The sequence below is a fragment of the Phascolarctos cinereus genome, unplaced genomic scaffold, assembly GCF_003287225.1.
Source record: "Phascolarctos cinereus isolate Bilbo 61053 unplaced genomic scaffold, phaCin_HiC Scaffold_3;HRSCAF=262, whole genome shotgun sequence".
Classification (NCBI taxonomy): Eukaryota; Metazoa; Chordata; class Mammalia; order Diprotodontia; family Phascolarctidae; genus Phascolarctos; species Phascolarctos cinereus.
This window is the reverse complement of record NW_027555736.1, coordinates 599525-616410: the sequence shown is the minus strand read 5'-3', so window position 1 is coordinate 616410 and position 16886 is coordinate 599525. Positions and strand designations below refer to the sequence as shown.

The following is a 16886-nucleotide window of genomic DNA, read 5'->3' as shown; positions in this document are numbered from 1 at the left end:
ATAGGATATAGGGTCTAGTGAGAGTTTGTTAAGGATAGGAAGACACGGCCATTTCTGTAAGCAACAAAGGAAGACATCAGGGAGACATCAAAGACTAGAAAACGGGATGGTAGGGCAAACTGCTGGAAGAGATTGGAAGGGTTGGAAAATGTAATGAACATGTACAGGGATTGGCTTTGGCAATCTTCTTAAGATACCAGGGTAAATAGGAGTTGGGTAGGGAGTGTTGTTGAGGGGCCATAGAGGGAGATGAGTTTTGTCTCTCACTCTCAGTTCAACAGGCTTCCTACTCTAAGGCTTATGTGTGTTTTTTTAATTTTCAGTTCCATATTTGCTCCCTCTCTCTATACTTTTCCTCTCCCATTGAAAAGGCAAAAAAAAAAGATGATACCCACTCTACATGTGAAGTCAGGCAAAACATTTCCGTGTTAGCCATGTTACTACAGAGGAAAAGCAAGAAAAATAAAGTGAAAAAAGTCTGCTTCCAATCTGCACTCAGAGTTCATCAGTTCTCTCTCTGGAGGTGGATAACATTTTTCATTATGAGTTCTTTGGAAATGTCATGGATCATTGTATTGATCAGAGTTACTAAGTCTTTCACAGTTGATTATCATTACAATATTTACTGTTGCTATGTACAATGATCTCCCGGTTCTGCTAACTTCACCTTGTATTCATTCATATAAGTCTTCCTAAGTTTTTTTTTTCTGAAACTATCCCCCTCATCATTTCTTACAGTGCAATAATAGTCCATCACAATCATATGTATCACAACTTTTTCAAATATTCCCTAATTTATGGGTATCCTCTCTGTTTCCAATTCTTTGTATATATGGGTCCTATTTCCTTTGCTCTCTTTAATAGACCAAGTAAGACTTTCTTTCAGTACTCAGAGAACTGCCACTTTGTCCAGGTAGCCTTCTCTCTGCCCTGACTTCCCAGATCTCAGAGCAGCTTTCCTGTGCAGAACAAGCTCTCAAGAGTCTGTTCTGTACTTCAGTCCTGTGTGCTCACATTTTCATGGAGCCCTCCTCCCATCAACTGACAACTACTTTAAAGCAGGGCCCCATCTTCTCGGTGTCTCCCTAAGGGCCTACCTTACCCAGGGCATGAAAGATACTTAAAAAATAAAGGATGCTTCTGACTGGGGGAGACCCTGTCCTGTGGATGGGCAGCTGGTGTTGGAACACACTTCCATAAGAAGATAGGATCAGAGGAGTCATATCAAATTCTCACTGCCCCTAACCTACACCACATGTCTTTAGTGCCAATATTACCATATCCTTTCAGGGATTTAATTTCACAAAGGTAGAGTTGGGAAGGAAGAAAGGAAGGAAGGAGGGAAGGAAGGAAGGAAGGAAGGAAGGAAGGAGGGAAGGAAGGAAGGAAGGAAGGAAGGAAGGAAGGAAGGAAGGAAGGAAGGAAGGAAGGAGTGAGGGAGGGAAGGAGGGAGGGAGGGAAGGAGGGAGCAGGTGGATGTATGGGACAAAATTGGAGCCTTGCACATAGTTCACTACTGTGAAAATGTTTGCTGAGCAAATAGAGACAGCATGGTGGAGCTGAAAGGCAGGGGTCTTGGGGCCCCTACGCATGCTATCCCACAAACTCAGGCATTCAGACTGACCTGGAAAAACGAATGTCCTTTTGTACCTGTGACCCCTGATTACAGTGATTCTAGAACAAGCAGTGGGCTGCCCAGCCTAGGGACTTTTTGAATTTTCACTTGTGAATACAATTTCTGGGGCTTCCCTTTCCCCTCCCCAGTAAATTGTGTTTGGCATCTTCCTCTCAATTCAGGGTTATTGGGTGCTGTGTTGGGACTTTGATATAGGAAATGCTTTCCAAGGGGGCAGGATTGCTTCCTGAGGGACTCCCACCCATCTCATTAGGGGTGTCTTTCAAGTTATATGTATGCTAGGGAGGGGACCTCCATGCACTGACCCTGAAGTCACTGACCCCCTCTCAGAGTGGATGTGTCTCTGTGTGAGGACCAGGGACGCATATGCTCTCTTCTCTGACTGACAGGCAAGCAGATGGGTGTTCAGCAGAAAATTCCCCAGCAAAACAGAAGAAGCAAGAGATTTGGGAGCTTTCCTTTGAGCGACTCCCCTAAAGGCAAAAGAGGAACAGAGAAAGTCTTCCTCAGCAGGAGCTGGGCCCTCCTAGCTCCTATATGCCCTACTGGTCCCCACACAAAGAAAGTGTGTTGCTGAGAGCACTTGCCTTTGAGAGGCCCAGTCTGTGGCTAAGTAGATCCAGACAAAACCCGCCACCGCACTGTGAGGAGGAGCTGTCCAAGGTGACCATTAAAAGTGGGCTTCCGAGTCTACACCTGGAAGTCAGACTTTGAGGAGGCCCCTTTCTGCCATGGGCCTGGTTTCGAGTTTTGTTTGTTTGGTGGGAGGGAGGGATGGAGCCGAGGGGCGGTGGGCCCAAGCCACAGTTTCCCACTTGGAAAAGTGTTCCCTCTTTTTTTCTTTTTAGCAGGTTCTGAGGCCTCTTAGGAAAGTGGCTCCCCCAGACTCCCCTTTCTCTTTCTCTGCCCTCTGCTCCTGCCCCTGTCCTACAAGTTACTCTGCAACATTTCATGGCTAGACTGCACTGGCAGTTAGGAAGTGAGAGAGCAATAGAAGCAAAGGCACCCTGGCCTTGGGCCCCTGGGGTCTGAATTAACTGGAAGAAGGAGGCTGCTTCTGCTGGTCCGATGGGTGTGGCGCCCTCCTCTGCTCCTGGAGCCGGGCTCTGAAGTAGGCTTCGGGCTACGGAATCCCATTTGGGCTACAATCGCCTTTTAATGCTGGGATCAGTGCTCGGCTGAGACTGCGTGTACACTAGCCTGGAGGAAGGCGATGGCCCGCACCGTCCGCTGCCTTAAGTGCATTCTGGTGGTGAAAGAAGAGGAGGCTTTCGCTCTCCTTTCCCATATTGAAATCACCCTCTGCTGGAGGTGGGCGAGACGCTCCTCTCCATGTCCCTGTCGGTCTTTGTCTCGTTCTGGCCCCAGGGCGCCTTCACGCCAACTGCCCCGGCAGGATGCAGGCGGGTAGAGGAAGAGGGAGCTAGTCAAGTCGCCTGCAAGGGCTCTTTAAATCCTTCAGAGCCAGAGCCAGAACTCGGGGAGCCGCAGTACTCGCTTGGGCCTGGACGACCGCGGGGGCCCCTGCCTCCGCCGCCACCACTACCACCACCACCACCGCCGCAGCGCAGCCCAGGTCTGCAGCAGCAGCAGCAGCAGCAGCAGCAGCAGCAGCAGCAGCAGCAGCAGCAGCAAGAGGAGGGAGGCGGCCCCGCGGGCACCCACCCCCAACCCCGCCCGCCCGGGAGCCCGCCCATCCCCATGGCGACCGCCCAGGCTGGCCGGGCTCCGGCTTCCCGTCCCCAGGAAAGGAGACGAGGAGGAGAAGCGGCAGCAGCAGCAGCAGCTGCAGCGGCAGCAGCATCCCCAGCATCCTTAGCCTCCCCAGCCCCTCGACCTCCCGCCTAGCTGGCTGATGAAGGACTGAAACCCTCTGATAGCATCCTGAGAGAGACTGGCTTCTAATTCCCTCTTCTCCTTTTCTTATCTTGTCGCTCCCCCCACCCCACCCCGCCCCCATCACAATTCCTCCCTCTTGGCTGCCTCTGGTTCTTTCCTTGGGTCTCTGCTTCTCTCCCACTCCCTCTCTCTCCGTCTTCCATCTCTCCTCTCTCTCATTCCCTTCCCCTTCTCCTATCTCCCTTCCCTGACTCCCTTTTCTCACTCTTTCCCCCTATCTCTCCTCTCTCCCTCTCTGTACCCCTCGCTGTCCCTTTCCCTCTCTCTCCTTACCTCTCCTTCCTTCTCCCTGTCCCTGTCTCTCTCTCTCTCTCTTTCTCTCTCTCTCCCCCTCCCTCCCTCCCTCTATCCCTCTTCCTCTTCTTCTCCCTCTTCCTCTCCTTCTCTATACGTCTCGCTCTCCCTCTCTCCCTCCCTCTCTTCTCCCTCCCTTTTTTCTCCCCTCCCCTCTCCCTCACTCTACAGAACGCTGCCTCCGCCGACGGCGTCACTGTGATAGCCTCAGTCCATCTGCCCCAGCCGGCCCCCTTCGCCGGAGCCCCCGCCCGGCAATCTGTTGATAACTCCACCTGCAAACTGAAATTGATCGTCTTTCGCAATGGGAAACTCTTCCCCAGCAGCATCTCGGGCCACTGGTCCAGCCTTGCGGCTGTCGGGAGGCGGAGGTCGGTGGCCACTCCAGCTGTATTTGCGCAAATAGGTAAGAACTTGGGGGCATCATCCTTGCCGTGGAACTGAGAGCTCCGGCTTCAGTTGAGGATGGGAAGAGCCGCAGGATGCTGATGGAGCTGTGGGGGTGGGGGGGTGAGAGGGAGGGAAACTCGCGAGAGAGAAGGCTCTCCAGCCAGTTCAGAGCCAGCTGCCCTTTGCATGCGTGCACAAAACACATGCATACATATGTGTATACAGGCGTGCACGAACACATACATACGTATATACATGCCTGTGTCCTTTCATTGGCGGTCTGGGCAGCTCGACAGGGGAGTGGGGGGGGGGAACAACATTACTGCTTGGTAGAAGCCAGCCTCTGGCCAACTTTATGCGAAAGGAGCAGCAGTGGAGAGTTGGAAGAAAAGCCGAGCTGCCCTGGGCACCCAGGCGGAGTCTGTCAGCCACGAGACTGAGCCAAAGCAGCCCAGGCCGGCAGCTGGGGCCGGGAGCTGGGGGCCTCCTACCTAGTATCCCAGGATCTGGGAGCGAGGCCTCGAATGCCTTGGTCCAAACTTGTTGCTGTTTCTGAGAAGGTAGACACTGCTTTGGCTCTGCCTGTGAGGCTCTCCCCGGAAGTTCCAGGGGGCTTTGCATTAGCTGTGCCTTCAGGCTTTTAAGCCTGGGGAGAATGCAAGGACCTTGGTACAAGCGAGGCACTTTCCCAGCTGCCCTCCTGTGGCCCTTTCTGAGAAGCAGAGAGCGCTTTGCTGTGGCATCTTAAGCAGAGCCAAGGGAGGTGGGAGGATAGCATCCTCTCCCACCGATTGACTGAAGATGAAGCTCCTTGCCTGGCACCTCGTCCATGGGTCATCAGGGGGCCAGCCTCCTGGCTTTTTGTCCTGGACAGGCCACTGGGCAGCAAAGGCCAGCAGCAGCATCCAGTTTCCCAAGTGGGGTGGCTGGCAACTGGCCCTGCAGACCCTAGCTGGGGGAGGGAGGCGAAGGGGCAGGCATTGGATTGGGTTGGGCTGAGAACCCCTGTGTCTCAGGAGGTCTCTGATCCCACCCCGCCTGCCTGTCTTACAGATGGGTGCAACCTCAGCAGCCTGAGTGCTCCAGTCATCATCGGCCTGAGGCCCTGGGCTCCAGGGCTGGCCCCTGTGGCAGCCACTTGGGATTTTGACCTTCTCGCTGGACATGGAGGCTGGCGAGGAGACCGGTGCAACCTAGTCGGCTCAGCTGGAGACCTCCTCACCCTTCAGTGCCTGCACTGGGGCCACTTCGCAGTGCTCATGGTGAGTGTGGATCTATGACTTGGCAGAAATGCCTGGCACCCTGGTGGCTAGACCAGTGTATTCGAAGGGGTCCCAGCAGCGGCTGAGCAGAGACCTATGGTCCCCGAGGTTGGCATGCTTCCCCCACCAAAGGCTTGTGTGCCACCAGGCAGAGAAGGCCCAAGCCCAGTGGGCAGGGAAGGGCAGGACCCCCAGAAGCCACCTACCGGCTGAGGGGTCTGTCAGCTGTTAGGCAATTTCTGCCAGCTGGTGCTCCTCCCCTCCCCTTTCCCATCTCCCACCCCCAAGCTCAGGTTCCACAGGCCAGAGGAGGGCCGGGGAGGGCAGTCGCTCTCTTCCGCTCAAGGGCCGGCTGCTCTATGCCCGGCTCCCTGCTCTGTGAGGATCATACTAATTAGTATCAGGCGTGCTGCAATGGTGAATCATTTGCCCGCCGACCAGGAGAAAAGCATATCACACGCCCCGCTGGACAAGTCTGCTTTGGTCTTGCCGGTGAGCTCCCTCTCTCTCTCCCCTACTCCCTCATTCCCTCGCTCCTTTACTCTGGGAGTTCACATGAGGGCTACCATGGAGGGCAAGGGCCCTTTCCCAGAGGGGTTCTTCAGGCAGAGGGTTCTCAGGAGTGGGGGTGGGGGAAGGGGAGCTGGGCTTGCCGGCACATCCACGCGGGCTGCAGAGGTGGCTCTCTATCCCAGAAGCATCCCACTTCCCCTCCTTGGCAGCAGTTATCTGTCCCTACCCCGACCCCTACCACTAACCCCCCCAGTCCTACTCTCAGTCCTAGCCTCTGAGAGTGACCCCAATGTAGGGGTTCCACAGAGGTCAGAGCCTTCAGAAAGGGGGGTTGAGAAAGCAGAAGGTGGAGGAGGCTGGTGCCTGGGTTAGCCTGGAGTAGGTGGCTGCTACTCTCAGAATGGAGAGGAGAGGCTGATGGCTTTGGGATACTGGCAGGGGGCAGAGCTTGGGGATGCCCACCTGCCCCCCAGCAGTCCCAAAGATTTGCTTCTGAGGTGGGGGAGGGGAGGCAGCCTTTTGGCATGGAGGGCTCGATAGAACCCAGGAAAGATTTGGCAGTGAAGTGACTCCACAGCTACAGCCAGCAGAGGAGCTGTGTGTGTCTGTGTGTTCGCCTGTGTGCTATTTGTGAGTGTGTGCCTGGGTGTGCTCAGAATGCCGATGTGCTCCAGGCAGATACAGGCCCAATACCAGCCAATCCTCAAGTGCCTTCTAGGGCAGGGAATACTAGAATACAGGCCTCTGCTGGCTCCCTCTGAACTTGCTTCCATCCAGAATGGCCAGGGTGCCCCTTGGCACCAGGGTCTTGAGGGGGTCAAGGAGACAGACCGAGAAGGGGTTGCCTCTTTTCCTCTAAGGCTGACTGCCCCTGCTCCCCCTTCACCATTCAGTTTGGAATGAGGGCACCTCCAATTTCTTTAAACCAAGTGAGGGTTGACCTTGCAGGTGCCACACCCAACGTGCCTGGCTTTGGTTAGTTCAGCGTGAACCTGATCACCCTGTCTTAGGGCAAAACTGAGCATTTCTTTGAAAACCAGCATTCTCATCACTAGAGGGGCCCTGCTTGGCCCCAAGGGGAGATGCCTCCCCTGCCCAGTTTGGAGTGAATGCTGTCAGTGAATCAGCCAGCAAACAACTATTAAGCACTGACTGTGTGCCAGGCCTTGAGATGGGCTCTGAGACACATAGACAAGCACAGCAAACCGGGCCCCGAGGAGCTGCCATTGGACAAGGGAGGCATTCGTACAAAAAATGGGCACAGGCCCAGTTAGACACAAAAGCTTTGGAAAAGAGGAAACGAGGAGATCTGGAACTGGAGGACATGTAAAAGGTGGTGCTCCAGCCAAGCTGGGATGGAGACCAGGGATTCTAACAAGGAACAGTGAAGAGGGAATGCAATCCAGGTGTGGAGATGGGAGATAACCATTACGCATTATGTGAGTCCTGTAACGTGCATGAAGAGGGGAATATTATGATCATAATCATCATCATAACATGTGACTTTCATATAACATTCACTACATGCCAGGCAATGTGCTAAGTGCTTTATAATAATTATTTCATTTGATCCTCACAAACCTGGGAGGTAGATGCTATTGTTCTCTCCATTTTACAGATAGGAAACTGAGGTAGGGAGAGGTTAAGTGACTTGTCCAGGGTTACACAGCTAGTCAATATGTGAGGCCAAATAAGGTCATCTTGATGCCGGGCCTGGTGCTCTAACCACTGTACCACCTAGCTGCCAGTGAGATTAGGAAGTAGATTGAGACCAGGTTGTGTGGGCCTTCAATGCCAAACAGTATAAATGTCTTATACTGAGGCCTGCATGTGCCTTATACTGAGACAAGAGGAAGCCACTATAGTTTATGAAGCAAGGAAGTGACATGGTCACATCCGCACTTTGGCAGAACTCCTTTGTTAGCTTCCAGGAGGATAAAATTCCATGTGAAGATGCTGCTGGCAAGGAGACAAATGGGGGCTGTTGCAATAGAGAATCAAGGGGGCAGCTAAGTGGTTCAGTGGATAAAGCACCAGCCCTGGAGTCAGGAGGACCTGAGTTCAAATCTGGTCTACGACCAGACACTTGACACTTACTAGCTGCATGACTCTGGGAAAGTCACTTAACCCCAATTGCCCCGCCAAAAAAGAAACAGAGAATCGAGAGGGGTGTGGCAGCCCCAATTCAGATGGCCCTATGTGAGCAGAGGGATGGTGGGGAGACAGCAGTAATGAGGGCCTGACTCAGTGGGCCGTGTGGGGGGAAGGAGAGGGAGTAAAGGAAGACAGGTTTGGGAATTCCAGCAATTGGAAGGATGGTGATGCCATTGACCGGAACAGGAAATAGGTACTTTGTGGGAATTGGGCCATGGGTATTGTGAAGGAGTTCTGATCTGGACATGTTGGGAATTCAGCTGGAAGTGTGCCCTAGGGAGCTGGAGATGTGTGGAGACAGAAAGAAGCCAAAGATGGAAATGGGGGTTGGGGAGTCATCCATGAAGGGGATTAAATGTGTTAGTTGCAAGAATGAACCCTGAACCCTGAAAGAGTCTTCAAAAAACATGTATTTGGTCATTTATTTAGTGAAGGAGAGAGCTGGAAGAAAGTGTGGCTTCTTTCAGAGTCTCTGCGAGGTTCACATTCTACAGAGTTCAGACAAGGGCAGAAGGACATTCTCCTGATTGGTCTCACGTAGGCAGCAGGTAATCTCCAGAGAAGGTCAGTTTGAGATGGACCCAAAACAAACCTAAACAGACCTGAAAGAAGTACTGGTTGGGAGCTAAGCTTCCCTGAAGCCATCTAGATTCATGTGGGGGTCTCTGAGATCAGCCTGACCTCTGCTGTAAGCTTTTGGGTTTTGCCACAGAAAGCTAGGTTCACATAATATTAATAAATAAAGTTCTATGAATGATGTAATAAAAGATTTACCACAGTTGCCTAGGAGCTGATGAGATCGCTGAGAGTGTTCTTGGTCCCATTGTGGTGTTGTTTAGTTCTGACTTGGTGCAGTAATCATTAAATGAATAGCTCTGGAGTGGAGTCCCTTTGATATGTCAGGCCGAGGTACATGTCATGGTGCTAGCCTGGCTGCTCTCCCAGGGAGCTCTTCCAAGCCCTCTCCATGTCACCAGGACAGACTGGCCCACATTCCTCTGTCCCCTCTGGAAGGAAGCAGACATTTATTGAGTGCTTACTATGTGCCAGGCCATGATAGACATAGCATTCAAATGTTTTTCAGTCATTTCAGTCATGTCTGACTCTTCATGACCCCATTTGGGGTTTTCTTGGCTGAGACACTGGAGTGGTTTGTCATTTCCTTCTCCAACTCATTTTACAGATGAGGAAACTGAGGCAAACAGGAGTAAGTAACTTGTCCAGGGTCACACAACTAGTAAGAGTCTGAGGCTGGATTTTAACTCTCAATTGCTCCTAACTCCAAGCCTGGCATTCTATCCATTGTGCCACCTAGCTGCCTTAATTCAAATATTAGCAAAAAGAAAGTTAGTTGCTGCCCTCAAAAAGCTTGCATTCTAGTGGAGGAAGACAACATACAAAAGGGATCTGAAATTCACGGGTAGTGGGGGTGAGGATTAGGCATGAAGCTTCCAGTGCTGGACATGTGTTTGAGATCTGGGAAGTCAGGAGCAGATCTGGGAATGAAGACTGGCTAACCTTCACAAAACGGAGGCCCAGGAGGAAGAGCCAGCATCACAGACAGATATTCCAGGATGCAAAGGCCACACTGGTGGTCAGATGTTCCAGATGCTGGAGACAGCAGATGCAATAGTGGTTTTGACATCAGGGAAGTCAAGATCAGAGAGGAGAGGGAAGCCCTTGGGTCTTCACCAGCCATTGGGAAAACTTGTCCCCCTGCATAAATGTTGTTGGTCATTCTAGGCTCCAGAGGGAGCATCTATGGGTTCCATCTGTCATTCATCAGAGTGAATGTGGGCTGGCTGTGGCCACCATTCTCAAGTTTCTTAGTGTCTTATTGGACACAGGTCTTCTCACTTTTTGAAGAGCAATTCATGAAAGCTAGATTCTAGTGTCCATGGGGACAGCTTTGCCAATATTCTCAAGAGTGAATAGGAGCTAGGTTCAAAGTGTCTCTCTTAGAAGACAGGTTGGCCCTTTCCCTGCTTTTTCATCTTCTTCACCTTCCTCCTATTCAAGTTTTGGCTTGATGATATGCCCGCAAAGGTGTTTGGCCTCATGGAGGATGCCAGTCTGGGGTGCTTGCTTGATGCACTTTCTGCCAGGAAACCTCAGAGGAGGAGCTCTCTAGCTAGGCTATTTCCAGCAGTGGGTTGTTAAGAAGCAAAGGCAGAGAAAGCCTGGATTTGCAAAGGTAGTCTTAGTATCCATGTTTAATTAAGGACTGAAATGCTTGTTATCGGAAACAACAGACTTACGCCTCAGGACAAAATGGCCGTCTTGGATACCTGAGTGGAATTTGTGATGGCTTTTTTCATGTTTGAGTATGTTAGAAAAAATTGTGATAATTTATTGAAATGTATCACGGTCACAAGTCACACCCCTTCTTTCCAGGAAGCTGCTTTTTCTCTTTTTGCTTTCTCTCCCAGTTAGGAAATAAAGTTGACGGGGGCAGCTAGGTAGCACAGTGGATAGAGCATCAGCCCTGGATTCAGGAGGACCTGAGTTCAAATCTGGCCTCAGACACATAATACTTACTAACTATGTGACCCTGGGCAAGTCACTTAACCCCACTGCTTACCCAAAAAGAAAAAAAAAAGGAAACAAAGTTGACTTTTCTCAAATGCTTCTTCTATTGAAGTTAATTGTGTCTTTAGAAAGGAAGCTAATTACAGCTGCTCAGAGCTCAGAGGCTTCTCCTTTTCTGTCACTGATTCTGGAGACCAACACAATAGATTAAGATCAAAGCAGATTCACCTTTTAGCCACTTATCTATTAAGCAACTTCTTTCTTGAGCAAAGTTTGACCCTGTTCACAACCATTTAGACTGTTCCAAAGAATAGCTGGTGGAGTCATTGGTTTAGTTCTCTTTGTTAGACTCAGCTGCCATCTCTGTAATCTTAAGCAAGTCCTCTCTAGGCTGCAGTTTCTTCATCTGTACAATGGAGGGATGAGCTCTGATTACTTCCAGTTCCAAATCCTGTGCAGCTCTGGAGCCTAAGCAGGGGAAGATGGTGGAAGAGAGAAGGGTTGTCCTAGTCTTCTCTGCTTCAAACTGGCCATTCAATTCAATGTTTGATTTATATCAAATTATAGAATTTGCATCCATCTTAAAAGCTTGCCTGGCCAAGATAACCTTGCACTGAGGAATTGTTTAATGTTATTTGAATTGACTGGGACAGAAACAAATGGAGGATATGTTTTTCAGTTCAGAAATGCAATGGCACCATTAACAGCAGTCTCTAGAATAGTTTTCTTCTCTCTGCATTTCTGAATAATCCAAAGGGTTGATTATCCATGAAGTCCTCTAGAAAGAGAGTGTCTGTTGTCTGGTCTGGACTCCTGTGTATGATGGCTGGATGTATTCTGCACCTGTGTGCCGCGGCAGTCATCCTAAAACCCGGAATATCCTCAGAATACCAGAGCTGGGAAGAGCCACACTCGCCACTGGTCCAATCCCTACACCAAAGGAGTCTCTACTAGGTTTGAAGGGTGACATCAAACTCTAACCATCCTAATGGCAAGGGGGGGGGGCATCCCAGTCCACTTTGAGACAGCTCTGATAGTTAGGAAACCTCCTGACATCCAACCTCAATCAGCCTCTCTGCAACTCCTCTCCTCCCCTCTCCAAATTCTCCTGGTTCTTTCCCCTGTGGCTAAGCAGAACCATTCTGACCCATCCTCCACAAGACAGCCTTCAGATGTTTGAACACAGCTCTCATGTTCCCCACCCCACTCCCAAGTCTTCTATGGATTAGATGTCACCAGTTCCTTCAGTAAATCCTCATATGCACAACTTCAGGCCCTTCCCTATTCTGCCACCAGCCTCTAGACATTCCTCAGCTCATAAGTGCCCTTCATCCAGTGTTGCACCCAAGACTAAGCCCAGTCCTTTAGATGGGGTCTGATCAGGGCAGAGGACGGAGAGCTTATTGCTTCCTTAGTCTAAGCAAAAGCTCTCTCTATCTTTCTGAATGCAAGGTACAATCCTAAGATTTTGGAGCCCGAGTGAAGGAATAATGCCTCTCTTTCTTTCCACTTGTCCCCAGGGAATACTTCCAGGAGAGGTTGACAGATCAATAAGAATTAATTATCATTAAAAAAGCAGAGAGGGGAAATTTATCACAGATCTCTAATGAAATCAGCAGAACTATAAAAATGGATGTTTGACTATGCCAGTAACATCACTGCAGTCTCATCTTACAGCACAAAGGAGGGGAGAGGATAATTCTGCCTCTTTTTTGCTCACTTGTCCTCAAGCACCTTGAGGGTCCCTTGTTCCCTGCCTCCCTGCCACAAGCTATCATATTCCAATTAGGCAAGTGGGACAACTCTTGAACAGAATGTCACCTGGTGTGGGTTTGCACCCCAATGCCCCTGGCCTCCAAGGTTGCTTGGGCTTAGCCTAGCTGTACTAGCTCCCCAGGTCTGGACAGCCTCTTGGTTCTGGGACCTAGCTCTGGCCCACCCAGACCTCCTCCTTCTCATCTGTTCTTTTTGAGTCTCTAGAGCTGTAGCTTTCTCATGAGTTCCTGACTACCTCCTTCCAAAGCCTCTGGCCCAAAGTTGGGTCTTAAGGTCAGGACTGATTAAGATTCATCTCTGTGAGTAAATGAGAGTCAGTTGTAATCATCTTCCTATTATTCCTGCCTTCCTGAAAGCTTCAGCTAGGTGTAGAGGAGCTGTCCAGGGTGCTACACTTCCCATCTTTGACCTGTCCTTGTTGGGTTTGAAATCTATCCCCTGGAAAACACATCGAAGAGCATTATCTCCAACCACCCCCTACAGAAGAGGGCAAACCTGTGGTGGGAGGCCAAGCTAAACTCTCTACCAGTCTTGGTCATTTCCTGGTCTTTCCTCTAGTGTTTGTTCCCACAAATCAGTTTCCTTTCACAGAACCAAGAAACTATCAGAAAGAGAGTTCCTCCACAGAGGCAGAAGGGCCTTGATGGTGCCTTCCCATCCTTCCCTTAACTGACTGCTGGGGGAGAGGGGCATTCCATCCTTTTCCTCCTTTAGCTCCCCATAGGCTGCCCTTACCTACAGGGCATCAGCTCAGAAAGACTGTTAGTCACCATCCCCAGCCTCCTCCTAGAAATCTCATTTTCTGGTCAAGTGGATAATTCAGAAAGAGCTCTTCTCAGAATGGATCAAAGTTGTCATGTGTAAATAATGATACTATGGGTCAATCAACATGCAATATGAGTGGCTATCTGTGTTTATTGCACATCAGTTTTATATTTCATGTATGTGTGTATGTATGTATGTATACAGGTAACATGCCTGTAACATTCAAGTGTTTGAAGGAAGGGCAGTCATAAAGACGATAGTTGACTTGTTCCATTTGCTCTCTGAAAGCAGAACAAGGAACAATGAGCAAAATCTGTAATGAGACAAATTAAGTCTCAACATAAAAAAATAAAAACTTTCCTAAGCAGCCAGGTTATTTTTAAGTGGTGTGGGTGACCTCAGAGGGCATCCGTCCTTTCTCTGGGTGGCTTCCAGCAAAGACTTCTTGAAAGAACACTTTGGTCAGAGGATAGGGGGTGGGGGAGCATATCCTCTTGGACCAGCAGCTGCTAAAATTCCTTCCAGTTCTGAGATCATGGAATTCTGCAGATTTGGGGGCCAGGAACTAAGGAAGCTAAGACATGCATCTGAAGGCCTACAGCCAGCCCCATCCTAGATGACGGTAGCTTATCTCCCCTGCATACCACAAAGGCCCACCAGGGGATCTAAGAGGTCTTCTCAAAGCAAAAGGGACTGGGAAGGGATGTTTGAGTAGGAATGCTTTTCTCACTCTTATATCCCAGTCTTTTCCTTGTCTGTGAGAAATGATGGCCAATGATCAATCAATCCAATAACAAGAATTCATTTAGTGCCTCCTGTGTGCTAGGCAGTAGCATAAAGAAGAGTCTGCAATTTTCATTTGACCACTTTCCTTTTCCTTCTCTTTCTCTCCAACCTTGCCCCAAAAAATATTCAATGGGGGAATTAGAGAAACCAGTGAAGGCTCTGAATTTCACAGACTCCTCATACTTCACAGTTGAAAGCAATTTCAGGAGCCAACATATATTTGAATAAAGACCTCCTCTCCATCATCCCTGGCAAGTCATCCTGCAATAGCCTCCAGTCTTTGGAGCCCTACAGTGAGGATGCTAGATAGTTCCTGAGGTAGCCCTCTCACTCCCCTTTTGGACAGAGGATGTCTTCCTTGAGGTCTTCAAGCAGAGGCTGGGGAAGTTGGGGGTAGGGATTCCCTCTGGTTAGGGGCTACACTGGAGGGTAAGGGGAACTTTCCAGTCCTGAAATGGACAGACTCAATGATTATAATTGCTGAGCAGTTCTCTCCTGCATCAAGACTAGGTCAGACTTTCGGGCAGTTTTCCCCATGGCTCCTAGATCAGCCAAAGAGAACAAACCTAATCTTCTTCCTACCTGATCTCTTCAAATGCTGGAAGGCAGCTCTCATGTCACCTAGGCTGAAAATCCCCAGTTCCTCAGACTGACGTGTGTTGAAGTCATGGGTTTTCATACTGGGACCATAGGAAGGGCCCTTGCCCAATTCCCTTATGGCCCCAGCACTCACAGATTGAACTGGGATTGGGGGAGGGGAGAGACATGGAGCCATCACACACTTGTTTCTGTTTTGAAGCAAGAAGAGGACACAAAAGCCAACCACACACTCACGTCAACATGACAGGGATGCTACTACATATTCTTTCCTCTTCATCAATTTTAATGGTCATGACCTGCTACTGGGGGCAAAGCAGGAGAGCCCCCAATCCCACATATCAGTCATCCTTCCTGGATGGGAAGATTAAGCCATTTTCTGCTCTCTGAGGATCATGGCAGTGCATTCAACTCCAAATCAGTCTCTGCAACAGGAAAAAATAAGGGGCCTGGAAGAGTGGTATCTGACCTCCGATTTCCAGTACTACTGTGACCTTCCCATCAAAAACCTCTGTTACCTCACCAGTTCCTTCACCCATTCTGAATAACTGGATGATTAATTTTCTCAGTCTCCCATATGGAAACATGCACATATACTGGTATAGAGAGAAAGCATAGTGGGAGGGGGAAAGAGAAGCATGTTGGTCATTGAGTCAGAAGACTCTTTGATTTGGATCCTGGGTTGTACATTCACTAACCAGTGAGCCTTGAGAAACAGCACAGCATCTTTGGGCCTCAGCTGCTTCTTTTCCAAAATGAGGGATACGAATATTTATACCACATCCCCAGGGCTGTCCTGGAACCAGCTCCTACTGGCTCAAGAGAATTTATTGTTAGGTTCTCAGTGTAAGTACTTACATTTCAGAAATAAGCAAACACTGAGAATCAGGACTTAATATATTGTTTGGTGGACTTTCTAGACTTAAGAAATCAATGGAGAAAATGTTAATAATGCAAATTAAACTTAAAAGTACATGTCCATTTTTGAGAGCCAATTGTTAATCGTTCACCACCACACCCCTTCTCAGCCATCACCAGGCGCTTGGGAGGAAAGCACCTTATAAAACTGAGAGAGCCTCTGTCATCACTGTATAGCACACCCCCAGGTTCTATCACTAGGCTGCAGCATGCTGCTGCGTATCACAGCCTTCGAAACAATGAGACTGATGCTTAAGCTCAAACATGCTTTTCCAAGGGTACACTGAGGGAGAGTGTGAAGTCAAAACCCTGTTTTCCTTTTTTTTTCTCTTCATGTCACCTCCTGTCTTCCCTTGATTATTCATTCATTCAAATAGACACTGGTGGAGTTTATTTACTGTGCTCTGATGGTCCCCCCTCCAATGGTTCATGGTGGTCCAAAGGTGATGATGCTGGGATCTCAAAGGCCACATCAGTGAATTGATTACAAGTTCTGATGGGTCCAGCCAAGCTGGAAGGCTCCAATCCTGGGGCTTAGGCTAATGATGGACCTTCAGCCCCTGACCATTGAGGACCAGTGCTCCTGGGAGGGCGTTCCTATACCAACATAGTCACAGGATCCAGAAGAATGGAAGCATTGCTATGTGCCCAGCATTATGCTAGGCTCTCCAGCCATTCAGAGCCATCTCAGGCATAGTACTTGCCCTGGAGGAGCTTACAATCTATAAGTGGACAATCCTAAGACCCTTCTAAAATCTTTTATGTCATCATGCTGACCCTGTGGAATGGGCTACAATTTGCCATCTTCTTGGGGACTGTGGGCATCACAGCTGTCTCTGATGCTCCCAGCTTCTCCTTGTCCTCTCTCTAGAAGCAGAAGCCATGGTAGTGGAAGAGCTGGCTCTTAGGACTGCCTATAAGGGTACCTCTCACCTTGGCCATCATACACTTTCGGTATCCATCTTAGCTCACAATTTCATGGAAAAACAGAGGGAGAATGTGACTCTTGGCTTCTCCTGAAATTTGTTTTGTCTAGATGGAAGGGTCCTTCTCCTTTCTAAAGTTTGTGCATCTCTCTGGGTTCTGCCTTTCAGATATCCTGGCCCACAAGCATCCTGGCACAGGATGTCCATTTTAGCATCACATTGGACTGTCTTAACAGGAGCTGTGCAGAGATAACATCCCTAAGACTCCTCTGGGTACCTCCTGCAGCTTCCTGTTTTGTGACTGACCAGCAGGATAAGAATATTACTGCTCTATCTCTGAGCCAGGCTACATGACTTTGGGCTTCTCAGAGCCCCCTGATGTTAGAATTCAAGGTTCTCTCATTGCATTCCCCACTGTCTGGCACACTTGTCTTGAGGACT

At 49.5% G+C, this 16886-nt stretch overlaps 1 protein-coding gene across 1 annotated transcript in view; it reads left to right on the top strand.

Annotated features, from left to right (window-relative positions):
• Positions 1-16886, top strand: part of ADGRA1 (adhesion G protein-coupled receptor A1) — a 288662-nt gene that overhangs the window by 216056 nt on the left and 55720 nt on the right. Inside the window, exons 13-14 of the mRNA XM_020973047.2 lie at positions 4001-4235; positions 5273-5481. Of these exons, the coding sequence (XP_020828706.1) occupies positions 4001-4235; positions 5273-5481 (444 nt within the window). The remainder of the gene's footprint in view (positions 1-4000; positions 4236-5272; positions 5482-16886) is intronic.